General features: G+C 37.0%; 1 protein-coding gene across 4 annotated transcripts in view; it reads left to right on the top strand.

Moving 5' to 3' along the window:
* LOC127436053 (calcium-dependent secretion activator 2-like) overlaps positions 1-12034 on the top strand; it is a 225334-nt gene that overhangs the window by 121699 nt on the left and 91601 nt on the right. For all 4 annotated transcript variants that reach the window (XM_051689966.1, XM_051689965.1, XM_051689964.1 and 1 more), the window contains exon 12: positions 1944-2080. In XM_051689966.1, the coding sequence (XP_051545926.1) occupies positions 1944-2080 (137 nt within the window). The remainder of the gene's footprint in view (positions 1-1943; positions 2081-12034) is intronic.

The raw sequence follows: 12034 nt of genomic DNA, 5'->3' as shown, positions 1-12034 counted from the left end.
TACAGACACTAGAGCTGTGTATAAAAATGGAAACACTGTAACCAAACACAGTCTTTTGCAGCATGTCTCAAGGTGTGAACTATGCTTCTACACCTCCTTTTTAGAACAGTTAGCATAATTTGAATAGTAGGTGATATGAAATTAATGTTCAGAATTTAGCTTTGCACTTTTATTTTAAGCATGACAGTCTGTCGTTCTATCAATGATTAATTTAGAAATGATTGCATATTTGTATAAATATGTATATATAGTGTACACAATGTATATATGATGTATATACTGTACTGCGTGTCTGTATGTGTATATATAGGATGTCTTCATGTGGTTGCAGAACATAATAAAAAAAAAAAAAAATCCTGGGTAACATTCTATGAAGCCCATATTTATAATGCATTGTAAAGGAATTATAATGCATGAGTAATGTCTCATAATACATCTTATAATATAATAACTTCTCATAAATAATTGTAACCACAATTATAATACAGTATAATACTTAACTATTCATACTGTAGCTATACCTAGAGTATAATGCATTATAACACAAGCAACATCCAATTTTATCTTCAGAAGTTATCATGTATTATATATATTTGTAATATATATAATAGGTATTCTTTTTTTTTCTCTCCCCTTTTCTCCCCAATTTGGAATTCCCAATGTGCTCTAAGTCCTCGTGGTGGTGTAGTGATTCGCCTCAATCCGGGTGGTGGAGGACGAATCTCAGTTGCCTCTGCTTCTGAGACCGTCAATCCACGCATTTTATCACGTGGCTTGTTGAGCACATTACTGCGGAGACATAGTGCGTGTGGAGGCTTCACGCTATTCTCCAAGGCATCCACGCACAACTCACCATGCGCCCCACCGAGAGCAAGAACCACATTATAGCGACCATGAGGGGGTTACCCCATGTGACTCTACCCTCGCTAGCAACCGGGCCAATTTTGGTTGCTTAGGAGACCTGGCCGGAGTCACTCAGCACGCCCTGGATTCGAACTCATGACTCCAGGGGTGGCCGTCAGCGTTTTTACTCACTGAGCTACTCAGGCCCCTATAATAGGTATTCTTTAAGTAAAGTGACAAAAGCAATATCTTCTTATAAACATCCATAAGATATGTTTAAGTGGTTATACACACAAGTCATGCTGGAAGTTATTTTCATTACACATGCACAAAATACAAAATAACACACATTCAATTAACACAAAGCTACAAGGTTAAAATATATAATAAACTCTCTCTCTAGAAAAAAATATGTATGTTGATCACACATGTAGCCAATCTTCTTGGGTGTAAATACATATATATATATATATATAAACTGATTCTATATTGGATTCCATTCAGTCAACTTTAATGTTTGTGCATCTTACAAGTTTATGTTATGGCTGTTTATAAGAAGATATTGCTTTTGTAACTTTACTTAAAGCAGGCAAAGACCACTTATAATATGATCATTTTATTTATTATAAAGCCTTTTGACTGACTACACTATGCTGCTTTTGCATAACAGCACTTATGTGAACTTTATTATCTTCTGCTGCGTTAAAATTGGATGTTGTGTTATAATGCATTATACTCTAAAGTATAAGTATTATAATGTATTTTAACTGTAGTTATAATTATTTATGAGAATTTACAACTGTATTATGTTATAAGGTGTATTATGCGACATTATGAATGCAGTGTAATACAGCCTTTACAATGCCTTATAAATATGGGCTTCTTAGAAAGTGTTACCTTCTGCCTAACATCTTCTTTTGTGTTACACGACATAAAGAAATTCATACAGGTTTGGAAGAAATCATGACAGAATTTTCATGTTTGGGTGAACTACCACTTTAACTGGCCATTTCACATGTTGTGAAAGGGATTCACAGTGTAAAAACAGTCCAGTATGCCAGTGTGTGCCAGACATCTGATTGAATGTGTTTTTGGCTCAGGTCTGGAGAAGACTCAGAGACAGGGAGTGGAGGAGCTCATCTCTGCCGTGCCCTGCAACTTCAACCACGCCAGCTTGTTCTGCACCCTGCAGAAACAAACGCTCACACACCGCATGAACGACTCCTTTTCCTGCCTGGTGAGTCGAGTATGAGCAGAAATGTGTGTGTGATGGAGGAGTGAATAGGGAATAATAGAATATAGAATCAAGCACTTCAAATTCAAAATTCAAGCAGAATAAGACAATGTAATCAATCACTCAATCAATCAATCAATCAATCAACCAACAATCGACATAAGTCTAATGCTGCGTTCATCCTCGGACCTTGGAAGTATTTGTTTCCATGGCAAAACTTATAACGCCACAATGGCAGTTTTTTTGTTTTTGCTATTAAACCAAAATATTATTCACTACATTAATTTATTAACTCACTTCTATATGTTCTTGTAAAATGTTTAAGAACAAAGAAAGTGGCATAATAAAATGGCAAATCAAACAGAAATGTTTTCACTATTAGCTTTACCTACAGTATTGAGGCCGCAGCTATATTGGTTCTTTTTTTACATGAAGTCACAACTGTCAAGTCGGAGCTTTCATAGAATTTAGAGTTTACAACTTGTAATTACGAGTTCTACGAAGACGTGAACGCCTTTTGCAAGTCGGAATCTCATAATGACGGTAATTCAGATGTGATGTGAACTCACAATAACACCAGTTCCTGACCAGATGTGACACGATACATTTCCAGCGATAAACAATTTGTCTGTCCACATTGAAAGCGAAAATGCTGTGTGATTCGACACAATAACAGCCAATCAGAACTTATTTGAGTCATAAAAGTTTAATTTACAGTTATGTGGAGCGAGACGTTGGACTAATTTCGCCATGAGCGGGGCTACTCAGCGTGACTGACAAAACATCCCGTCGCTTGCTGTGGTCTCAGCTGGTTGAGAAAAAACTCTTATTTACATGGAAAAGTATGATTTTATCATGTGTTTGAATTGGTCAGAAACATACACTACTCAAATACGCAAAAAAGAATGCTTGACCAGTGCACGGTCTCATTGAACATACTAAATATATTTTCTTGCATTACTGGAGTAGATATGGGATTTGGGGATATTTTATCGACCGCTATGAGAAAGCCATAAGTCCAGTCAGTTAGAAAAGGCACAGCACACCCAGCAAGAACAGTCTGAAAGTCTGTACCAAGTTTGGTGGAAGTAGCTTGAAAGCTGTAGGAGGAGTTGCATTTAATAATTTTGGTTTTGGTTTAGGGATTTTGTAAAAACCCTTATCAGCCAAAAAGTGTAAAAACAGTATCTAGGCTTTTTTAAGCCAACATAATTACATTACACATTTTGTGTGTGAAATCACTCACTTCCATATGCTACTTGTGTAATGTATGTTTTGGGCCTAATGTAGCTAAATAGCCAAATCTACAATACATCTAGCCCAATACAGTGTAGCCAGCCAAAACTTTGCTGATGAGTGAGTGTGTGATTTGTTCGTGAGAGTGTTAAATAGGAGGGGTTCATATGACCTGAGGGGAGGGATGTGGCCCTCAGGCTGAAGGAGGGCTCATGGTTAAGACGGGGATAAACGCTTCCAATCAATACAAGATCCCTGCTAGGATCTGAGTTTAGATGTTTGTCTGTGTGCGTGCGATGAAATTGGAACAGTCGTGAGATAGATGTGGGTAAATAGTCCTAGATGGGTAAATAGTCCTTAATGGACAGTGAGTGGGGTGAAGATACCTAACACTGTGTTTGCAGCTAATAGTGCGAATTCAAATATATGTTATATATACTGGGTAATACTTCCCCATTTTCTGTTAACACACTTACGTGCATTTTTTTTTTTTTTTGTCCCCATTGTCCTTCCATACCTGCTCTAAGCGAGCACCTTCTGTCATCCATTCATGTGCTGAATGACTCTGTCTGCGTTTGGCTCTTTGTAAAGGCTCCCCTGCCTTTGTTCACACTTCTGTGGATGGCTAAAAGAGAGCTACAAAAGCCACCTGAATGTGGTGCTTTTCCCATGCCTTCTGGGATGAGGACATCTGTGGGGGTGTGGGCCCATTTTCCAAGAAACAAATGGAGGGGGATCGGGAGTTTTCAGTTGACAGAATGGATTTACTGCAAAATGATATAGAATGTTATACGACTACACATTATAGGTACATTTTAATCATGCAAAACTTGTAGATCTTATTCAAATGAGTTGAAATTGCAAAACAGAAACTTAAAGCTCACCCCAAAAACTTGCAATCAATAAATGTAGCCCTGGGGAAAATCAATAAGCTGTGCCACTGTGTGCACTTAGAGCTGCATAAAGCACAACTTTTTGCATCAGCTGTTATGTGATACAGGGATTAGGCTCAGTGAGGTGTTGGTGATTCGAAGACCAATATTTTGATTTCTTTCGTGACTACAGGGAATGTGGTTGTGCTCTGAATTCATTGGATTGTGTTTGTGTGTGTGTGTGTGTGTGCGCGTGTGCGCATGCATTCGCACGTGATTCTTTAAAGTCGTAATGTGACTCAGATTTTCTTGTGACTCACAAAACACATAGATATTTTTGCAATCAAAAATTGAAGTCTTCAGGCTGCTGTGAGCGCGTCCTCAAATTAGCGGCAGTGGTGACCAGTCATGCTTCAACCTTAATATAATTACTTGCATCCCCTTCACCCCCCATCCCATAATCACACACGCTACCAGCAACCCACACTCTCCCCGTGACACACTCCTCCACGTTTGTTTTGCTATTAAGCCTTTATTAACAAGCCATAGTGGCCTCTAAATGGGCTTTTAAAAGCTTTCTATTACCGTCAGTTACTGGTGGAAATAGAGCGATTAAGGCCTTTACCACATAAGATGGGTACGAAACTTTTTGTTTTTTGTTTTGTTTTTACTTCTGCAATCATTAGCTTGGTTCTTCACTGATATAAGAGCATTTTTTGAAGAGCTAAATCTCTGCAAGATTCCTGAACATTTCTTTCCAGTAAATGAAGGTGATGACTTGTGCCAGTAGTTTTGAAAATGTAGTTTTTTCTCATTAAATTTGTAAAATGTTTTGCTTTTATCTGTAAATTTTCTTAGTAAGGGATATGGGTAGTTAACATGTCCATTATCTTTTTTTTTCCTCCAACATAAAGATTTTAGATTATAATTCATATGAATGTCAATGGGAATGTGTATATTTTTGCTACTGTGACTGGTCACAATTTTGTAAAATTGTAAGAAAGCAAATGAGTTGGCTCGTACAAAAACATACAACTTTTCCCCTTTTTGAGTTGTAACTAAGAAACATGCAAAAAAACAAAAAAAAAATTAAATAGACCAAGTAGTAAAAACTGATGTTCACATATGTGGACAGTGGGACTAAATTTAGAATTTTTTTATTTTGTTATTTGTTTATTATGTTTCCTTGAGTGTTGGTATTCATGATTTTGCGATGTTACAGACATTCAGAAATTAGCATAAATAATTATGTAAAATAATCTCAATGTGATAATGCACAGTGAATATAGGATATTTTAAGGAAAATGAGCCTTTAGTCTGCGTACGTGGTCATTGTGTTTAACAGCACGCAGTTTCGCGATAAATTTATGACATTTTTAAAATGGCATATTGGATGAAACTAGAGACTCTACTCTTTTGACTCAAACAGGTTTTAATATAAAAGTACAATAAAGTTTCTAACCAGATGTAGTTTTGTTGCCGTTTCTCCCAAAGACAAACTCAGCTGAGGTCAGCGCCATGTTGTCGCCGACTCGGTGTGTCAAAAGTTTAAACCTTTTAATTACAGCCTAGAGTCTCCTGAACTGAGATCAGTCAGTTTAAATTAAATTAAATTATGCATAGCATATAGCAAAGCCAAAACGAAATGTCCATGCATGTGGACGCTGGGTCCCAGGAAGATACACATGGAATGAGTAATCATATATTTCCACTGACATTTTCTTTCTTAAATAAAGTGTTGGATAGAAGGCTAGCTAAAATTTGTCGCCTGTTTTATGTCGATTTGAAATTCTGTTCGTTGATTCATTGGTCGGTTTATGGGATCAATATCGATTTCGCCATCTCATAGCAATTATTACTAGTTTTCATGAGCGTATGTTGAATATTCCATGTCCCTTAATTAATATGTGGTCATAAAAGCTGAATGCATAATATGTACTGTATAAAATATTAGCAAAATGCTGTTTAAAATAGTTTTAAATGTCATTATGGCATGTCACATTGCAGGACATGTCAACTTTCCAAAAAAGTATTTCATACAGTATTAAGCCAAAAAATAAAATTGCCACAATCAAGGTTTTGTCATCCGTCTCTCGTTCAGTGTGTGATTTATCCAGACATGGAGAGCCAGACTGGTCCGTGTTCGTTAGGATGCTGCTGCTGCCGTCTCAGTCAGTCGTTAGCGATTAATTGAGCGGTAGGAGCCAAGACACGAGCAGGCCATCTGTTTGCCAGAGTGGAACAAATAGTGGTACTCGGCTCGGCGCTGGGCCACCGTGTCTTAGCCCTGAATGCTGCAGTATTAATAGATCTGACCAAGATGGGAAGAGACGGACTGTGACTTTAGCACTATTCAGACGAGATTAGTTTTTGAAATGTTTGAGTCACAAAAATTGACATAGGACATCTGTGATTTCTTGCACTGATTTGAACGGGATTGGGATCTAGGTAATTATTAGTAAGATTGGGGTGTCATTGTCTGGATGTTGGTGTTACAGAAGGTGTTCCATGCATAACGAAACTCATTGAAATAAATAAGACTTATATTTGTAATATCTAATTATAACATTTTGTATATAGATAAGGAATGAATTAAAGTGAGGATCACAACTGATGCTGCTTCAACAGTAGCTGTTCTGAGCAGTCCATGAAAACCGGATGCCAGCAGTATTTGATTTATTAACTGGTATTTTACTCGAATAGTTGGCAAGAAAAGTCTAAATCCATAATGAAAGTACGCCATGCTGTGAATGAGAAATGTAGCTAATTTACTGTAGGAGGAGCACTGTACAAAAAAAAATTTTTTTAAGTACCACAATCACAGACATTCTTATCTGGACAGGATTGGATTGGAGTACACCTGAGTTAGCCGAAAATATGGAGCCCCTTAGAGGACATGGAGGGAATTTATTTTCTGAAATAGTTTTGGGTTCCCTCGCAATAAATTAACCATTTTACTATAGTAATAATATAACCATGACTGTAGTAACCATGTTTTTTGGGCAGAAACCATAATTTAGATAAAATTAACCATGGTTTTACTATAGCAATATTGTAGTAATCTTGACTGTAGTAACCGTGTTTTTTGGGCGAAAACCATAGTTTAAATTAAATTAACCATGGTTTTGCTACAGTAATATTGTAGTAACCATGATTTTAGTAACCATTTTTTTTTTTTTTTTTTTTGTGTAAACCATGGTTTCACTATAGTAATATTGAAGTAACCATGGTTTACCCTTGTGGTTACTATGTTTTTGGTACAAATATCTTGGTAAAACTATGGTATTTGTAGTAAAACCATTGTAACCACAAAATTGACCATGTTTTTACACGGTAATCATATTTTAACCATGATATTTGTAGTAAAACCATGGTAATAAAACAGAAAAAACGATGGTAATAAAAATCATAATTTGGTGGTTACTATGGTTTTACTACAAATACCATAGTTCAACTATGGTTATTGTAGTAAAGCCATAGTTAATTGATTGTGAGGGAATGCAAACCTATTGGGAGGGGATGCAAAAATATTTCAGAAAATAAATTTCCCCCCCTTTCCTCAAGGGGCTCAGAATAAAAACAGTACTTTTTACCTAATTAAAAACAAAAAATGTAACAAGGTTGTGTGAGTTAAACACAGATGTGTTTGTTTGGATGGGATTCCAATCACAAATTACTTCTGTGCAACATAAATTCATCTTACAAGTTCTCAGGGAAAACTAGTCTAGTCCAAATAAAGCAAAAGAAGTGAGTAAATAAGATATTTAGATGAACACAGAAATTCAAAGGGAAAAAGTTGGAGAGAAGACAGTAAGAACGAACACTGGACAACTTGCTTTGAGGATGCAGCGTGGATGCTCTTTCTGAAGCATATCATGAGTATATGTATATAGTATCTGTAAATATTTAAGTGCTTGAAAAGCATCTGGCAGTAATACAAGTACTTACAGTAAGCACCATTTAAAGTAATATAAACAGCAATAGAATAGGTTTGCTTAGGTCAGACAGACCTTTTGATGAATAAACGGATGCATGGCAAGAAAATTAGCTAGCCAAGAACAGGGAATAAATGAGGTGACAGAGAGACTTAGATATCAAGTGCATTTAGCTCAAAATACACTACATATCAGCTTTGTTCAAATCATGTGTCGCTCGACTCTGTGCATCAGTTAATCTTTATGAAGACTTCAGTCTCTAGTCCTGTAGGGGGGTCAGAGGGTCCCAATATCTTTACTGAGTGCCGTACACGGCAGTCCCTTATGACTGTCGGTCTCCCGCGAATGTCTGAGACACATCGCAGTTTTCTTGACTTGAGGCCTTCCGCACTGTCGTGGGCGAGCTGCCCCCTCAAAGTGATAGTTTGCTAATGTTCCTTCAGAGAAGGCGTCTTAATTAAGTTTGTAAGATTTTTGCCTAATTTAGTTATTATGTGAGGGATGAGTAAGCTAATTAATGTAACAGGAGACTCGCGGCGATCTCTACCCACCCGCATTACGTGTGACTTTTCTGTCTATGAATTAATTGTTTGCACTTAACCTTGCACTCGTTTATTTAAATGTTGGAAATAGACAAATTCTTTTAGCAATTTTATTTTTGGGAAGAGCTCATCTAGCGCGGTGCAGTTTTGTTTTTTTCATGTGTCTTTGCATGAAATGAGAGGCATGCTGAAATTAGACACTTCACTTTCAGTTAGTGTAGTAGTGTTTTTGAGGAGAAACTAGGTACACCGCAAGCTTTCTAAATGTTGTAACTTGACGCACTGAGCTGGAGGTGCAACAGGGGTCAGTAAAAAAGGCAACAGCGTTTAAAAACTTTTTCTTCCTTGTTTATTGTGGTACTTGATGCTTTTAGCCCTCAGATACAGAACATCTGCATGTTTTCTGTCTCTCTAAGCAATACATATTCTACACATATTTGTAATTTGGTGTGTAAAACAGTTTTCAAAATCAATGGGTTGCCTGAATTAATATTTGACAAATTGATCTTAAGAAAGCCCTGTATAATTAAGGCCAAACTATAGTTTGTTTTTTCACATGCCGGTACATCTTACACTGTGGCTTACACCATGTGCATGAGGCAAAATTCGTTATCAGCACAGTACATACAGGCTGTTCACGTGAACTGTAGTTTCGGTTTTTTAGACATGCGAACAGTCCACATCTTTGTGCGTCGTCAGCACATGCGCCTGCAGTTGACTGCGCTAAAGGATTATCACAAAGAATTTTGACCACGTATGGGCTCGGGGTCAAAAGAGTAAGAGCTCAACTGTGTGCAGGACTGAACGGCATGCGGAAAAATGAAGGATACCTTAGCCTTAAGGCTGAGATTGGGTTCACTTTGACCCCGATCGATTTTTAGGGGCCATTTACGTAAGATGCGTTCTTGCATTAAAAACCGGTTAGACAAAGGAATTGAGAAAAATGCATGGGTCTCGAGACAAGTTTTTAAAAATGTGACTAATTTTAACCTGACATGCTATCTTAAAAATGCAACGCTCGTGGTAGAACACTCTACAAACACCATGGAATGTGACACGACCAAAGATGTCCGTCTGAATGTGTATGGCTGTAGAGGTGGTGCTTTAAATGGATGAATTTAAAGATGCAACTTTTCCAAGATGGTTTAATTGTGCAAAGTTTCTAACAGCAACAACAATTAGCATGTGAACTAAAGCACTGCCACTAAAAGTATCAAAATTTAAAAATAATATATACAAAACAAATCTAGATATACTTTGCAGCCTTACTATAATGGGTCGTGATGGTCATCCCAAAAAGGATTAGTTGACATTTTATGACCCACTAGTAAAGGTACAGTCACACTGACTTGACGGAAAATGCACACTAGACCAGAAATGCAAGCTCATACGAAGAAATTTTGCATTCCGTTGCCTAAAAAAGTTCAGGTTTGCTGAACACTGACCTACAAATTCGTAAGACCAAGAACATGTGTGCCCAATAGAAGATCGAAACGTCACACTGAAAAAAGTTTTTTTTCTTGTTGCAGGAAAGTGAGTAGACTGTATTTTTTAACTAGGGCTGTCAATCAATTAAAATTTTTAATTGAATTAATTACATGACATTGCAATTAATTAATCGAATGAATCGCAATTAATCGCATACATCATTTTGGCTGAAAAAGGCTCCCAAATAAAGATAATTCATATAAGTAACTCATAATAATTCAAATATTTACAAATTTAATACATAGGATCTATAATAAATATATAATATGGATTGAAATTCAGTTTGAAATAAATTGCATCATGGCAGATGAATAAAGCATTGATTAGACAAAACAAAAAGTGGCTTAAGAACTCAATATATTGTTTGTTTTATTCTCATTTAATTGAACAAGCCTACAGTTGACCAATCTGTTTTGCATCGAGTTCGTCAATGTGTCCAGTTCTCACAGTACATGTTCTTGTGTTGCATCTGCACTATTTTTAATTGTCACTCTATTTACATGTGCGTGCCTCAGACAGACGTGTCTGGAGCGTCTCACTGGTATTCAGTTTCTGAATAACTGGGAATTTTTAGGATGCTTTGTCCAGTTAACAGTAGTGGAAACTTTCACCCACCTGTTGTGCTTCCTCAGTGAACTAGTTATGTGTTGTTCGTGAACGAATCGCTCTTTTTGAACGAATCTTTTAAGTGAACAAATCGTTCTCGTTCACCTCCATACACTGACTCGTATTTTTAGTTAATTGACGTCTCTCCCTTTCGAAGCCAATGGACTCTGCTGCTTGTGTATGCCTGTAAAGACTGACTACAGCACAAGCCAATAGCATCCGAGCGCACGATGTGAAGGAGCACATCATTGGTTCAACCCGCTGAACGAATACGCCCCTTCGCTGAACTAGTCGGTCATTCGAGTCTGAACGAGATGAGAGGTGGTTAGTGAACCAAATGAATATACTAATAAACTCATTCGCGAATGACTCGTGAACAAAGATCTGCTGAACAACTGAATGAGAGGAGGTGTGTCGTTCGTTCAGTTTAGCTTGTGAGTCAGTTGCGTTAAACAAGGAGAGACAGGGGTGAAATGCACTTAAGACAAGTTTATAGGTATATAATCCCCAATTTATGCACAGTGTAAGATATTTAGGCTTTTCTTAAACTTTTTCTTTGTCTTAGTAATTATTAAGCCCTGCATTTGACAAAATATAAGGAAAATAAGACCTGCCTTTTTTGATGAAAACTGTTATGGTGTTTAAACTCTATTTTTAAAGTGTCTTCAGTAGCATTAGAGAGCAGGCTGTGAAGCAGCACATCATAGGTTGGAGTGGAATACACCCCCTAACTGAACTAGTTGGTCATTTGGTTCATGTCGTGAATTAACTGAATATACTGGTAAACTCGCGACCGACATTAATAAATCAGTCATAATGAACAGTGATCAGCTGACTGGGAGGAGAAGCTGCATGTTGTTCCTTCATATTGTCAATCTCGTTCAACAAGAAAAGGGCCCGGATGAATTATGAATAAAAGTGAGTGAAGACCACACATTCCAATGACATATGGACATTATTGAAACTCATAATTCTTTTTTGGCTAGTATTGTTGTCCTTTTTTTGTATAGCTTGATAAAATGTATGCTCATCAGTTCACAGTATGATAGAAATGCTTTGTTGTCATTTGTGGGGAAAAGCTTATGATGCTTCAACAGTCTGTATTGCTGAAGTCTCTTAGGAGAATTTTAATAAAGGATAATTAGACTTGTTGACTGCTTTCGGTTCAATGAAATTACTTAAAAGACAGTCATTTGGTGCCAGATACAGGCACAAAGGCGTAACTTGAAGATCTTGTCAGTAAACAATCAATGAACAAATCTGATTGAATCTTTTTGG

This window comes from Myxocyprinus asiaticus, chromosome 46, assembly GCF_019703515.2.
Source record: "Myxocyprinus asiaticus isolate MX2 ecotype Aquarium Trade chromosome 46, UBuf_Myxa_2, whole genome shotgun sequence".
Classification (NCBI taxonomy): domain Eukaryota; kingdom Metazoa; phylum Chordata; class Actinopteri; order Cypriniformes; family Catostomidae; genus Myxocyprinus; species Myxocyprinus asiaticus.
Note: the sequence above shows the minus strand (reverse complement) of the source record. Positions and strands in the feature narration are given on the sequence as shown.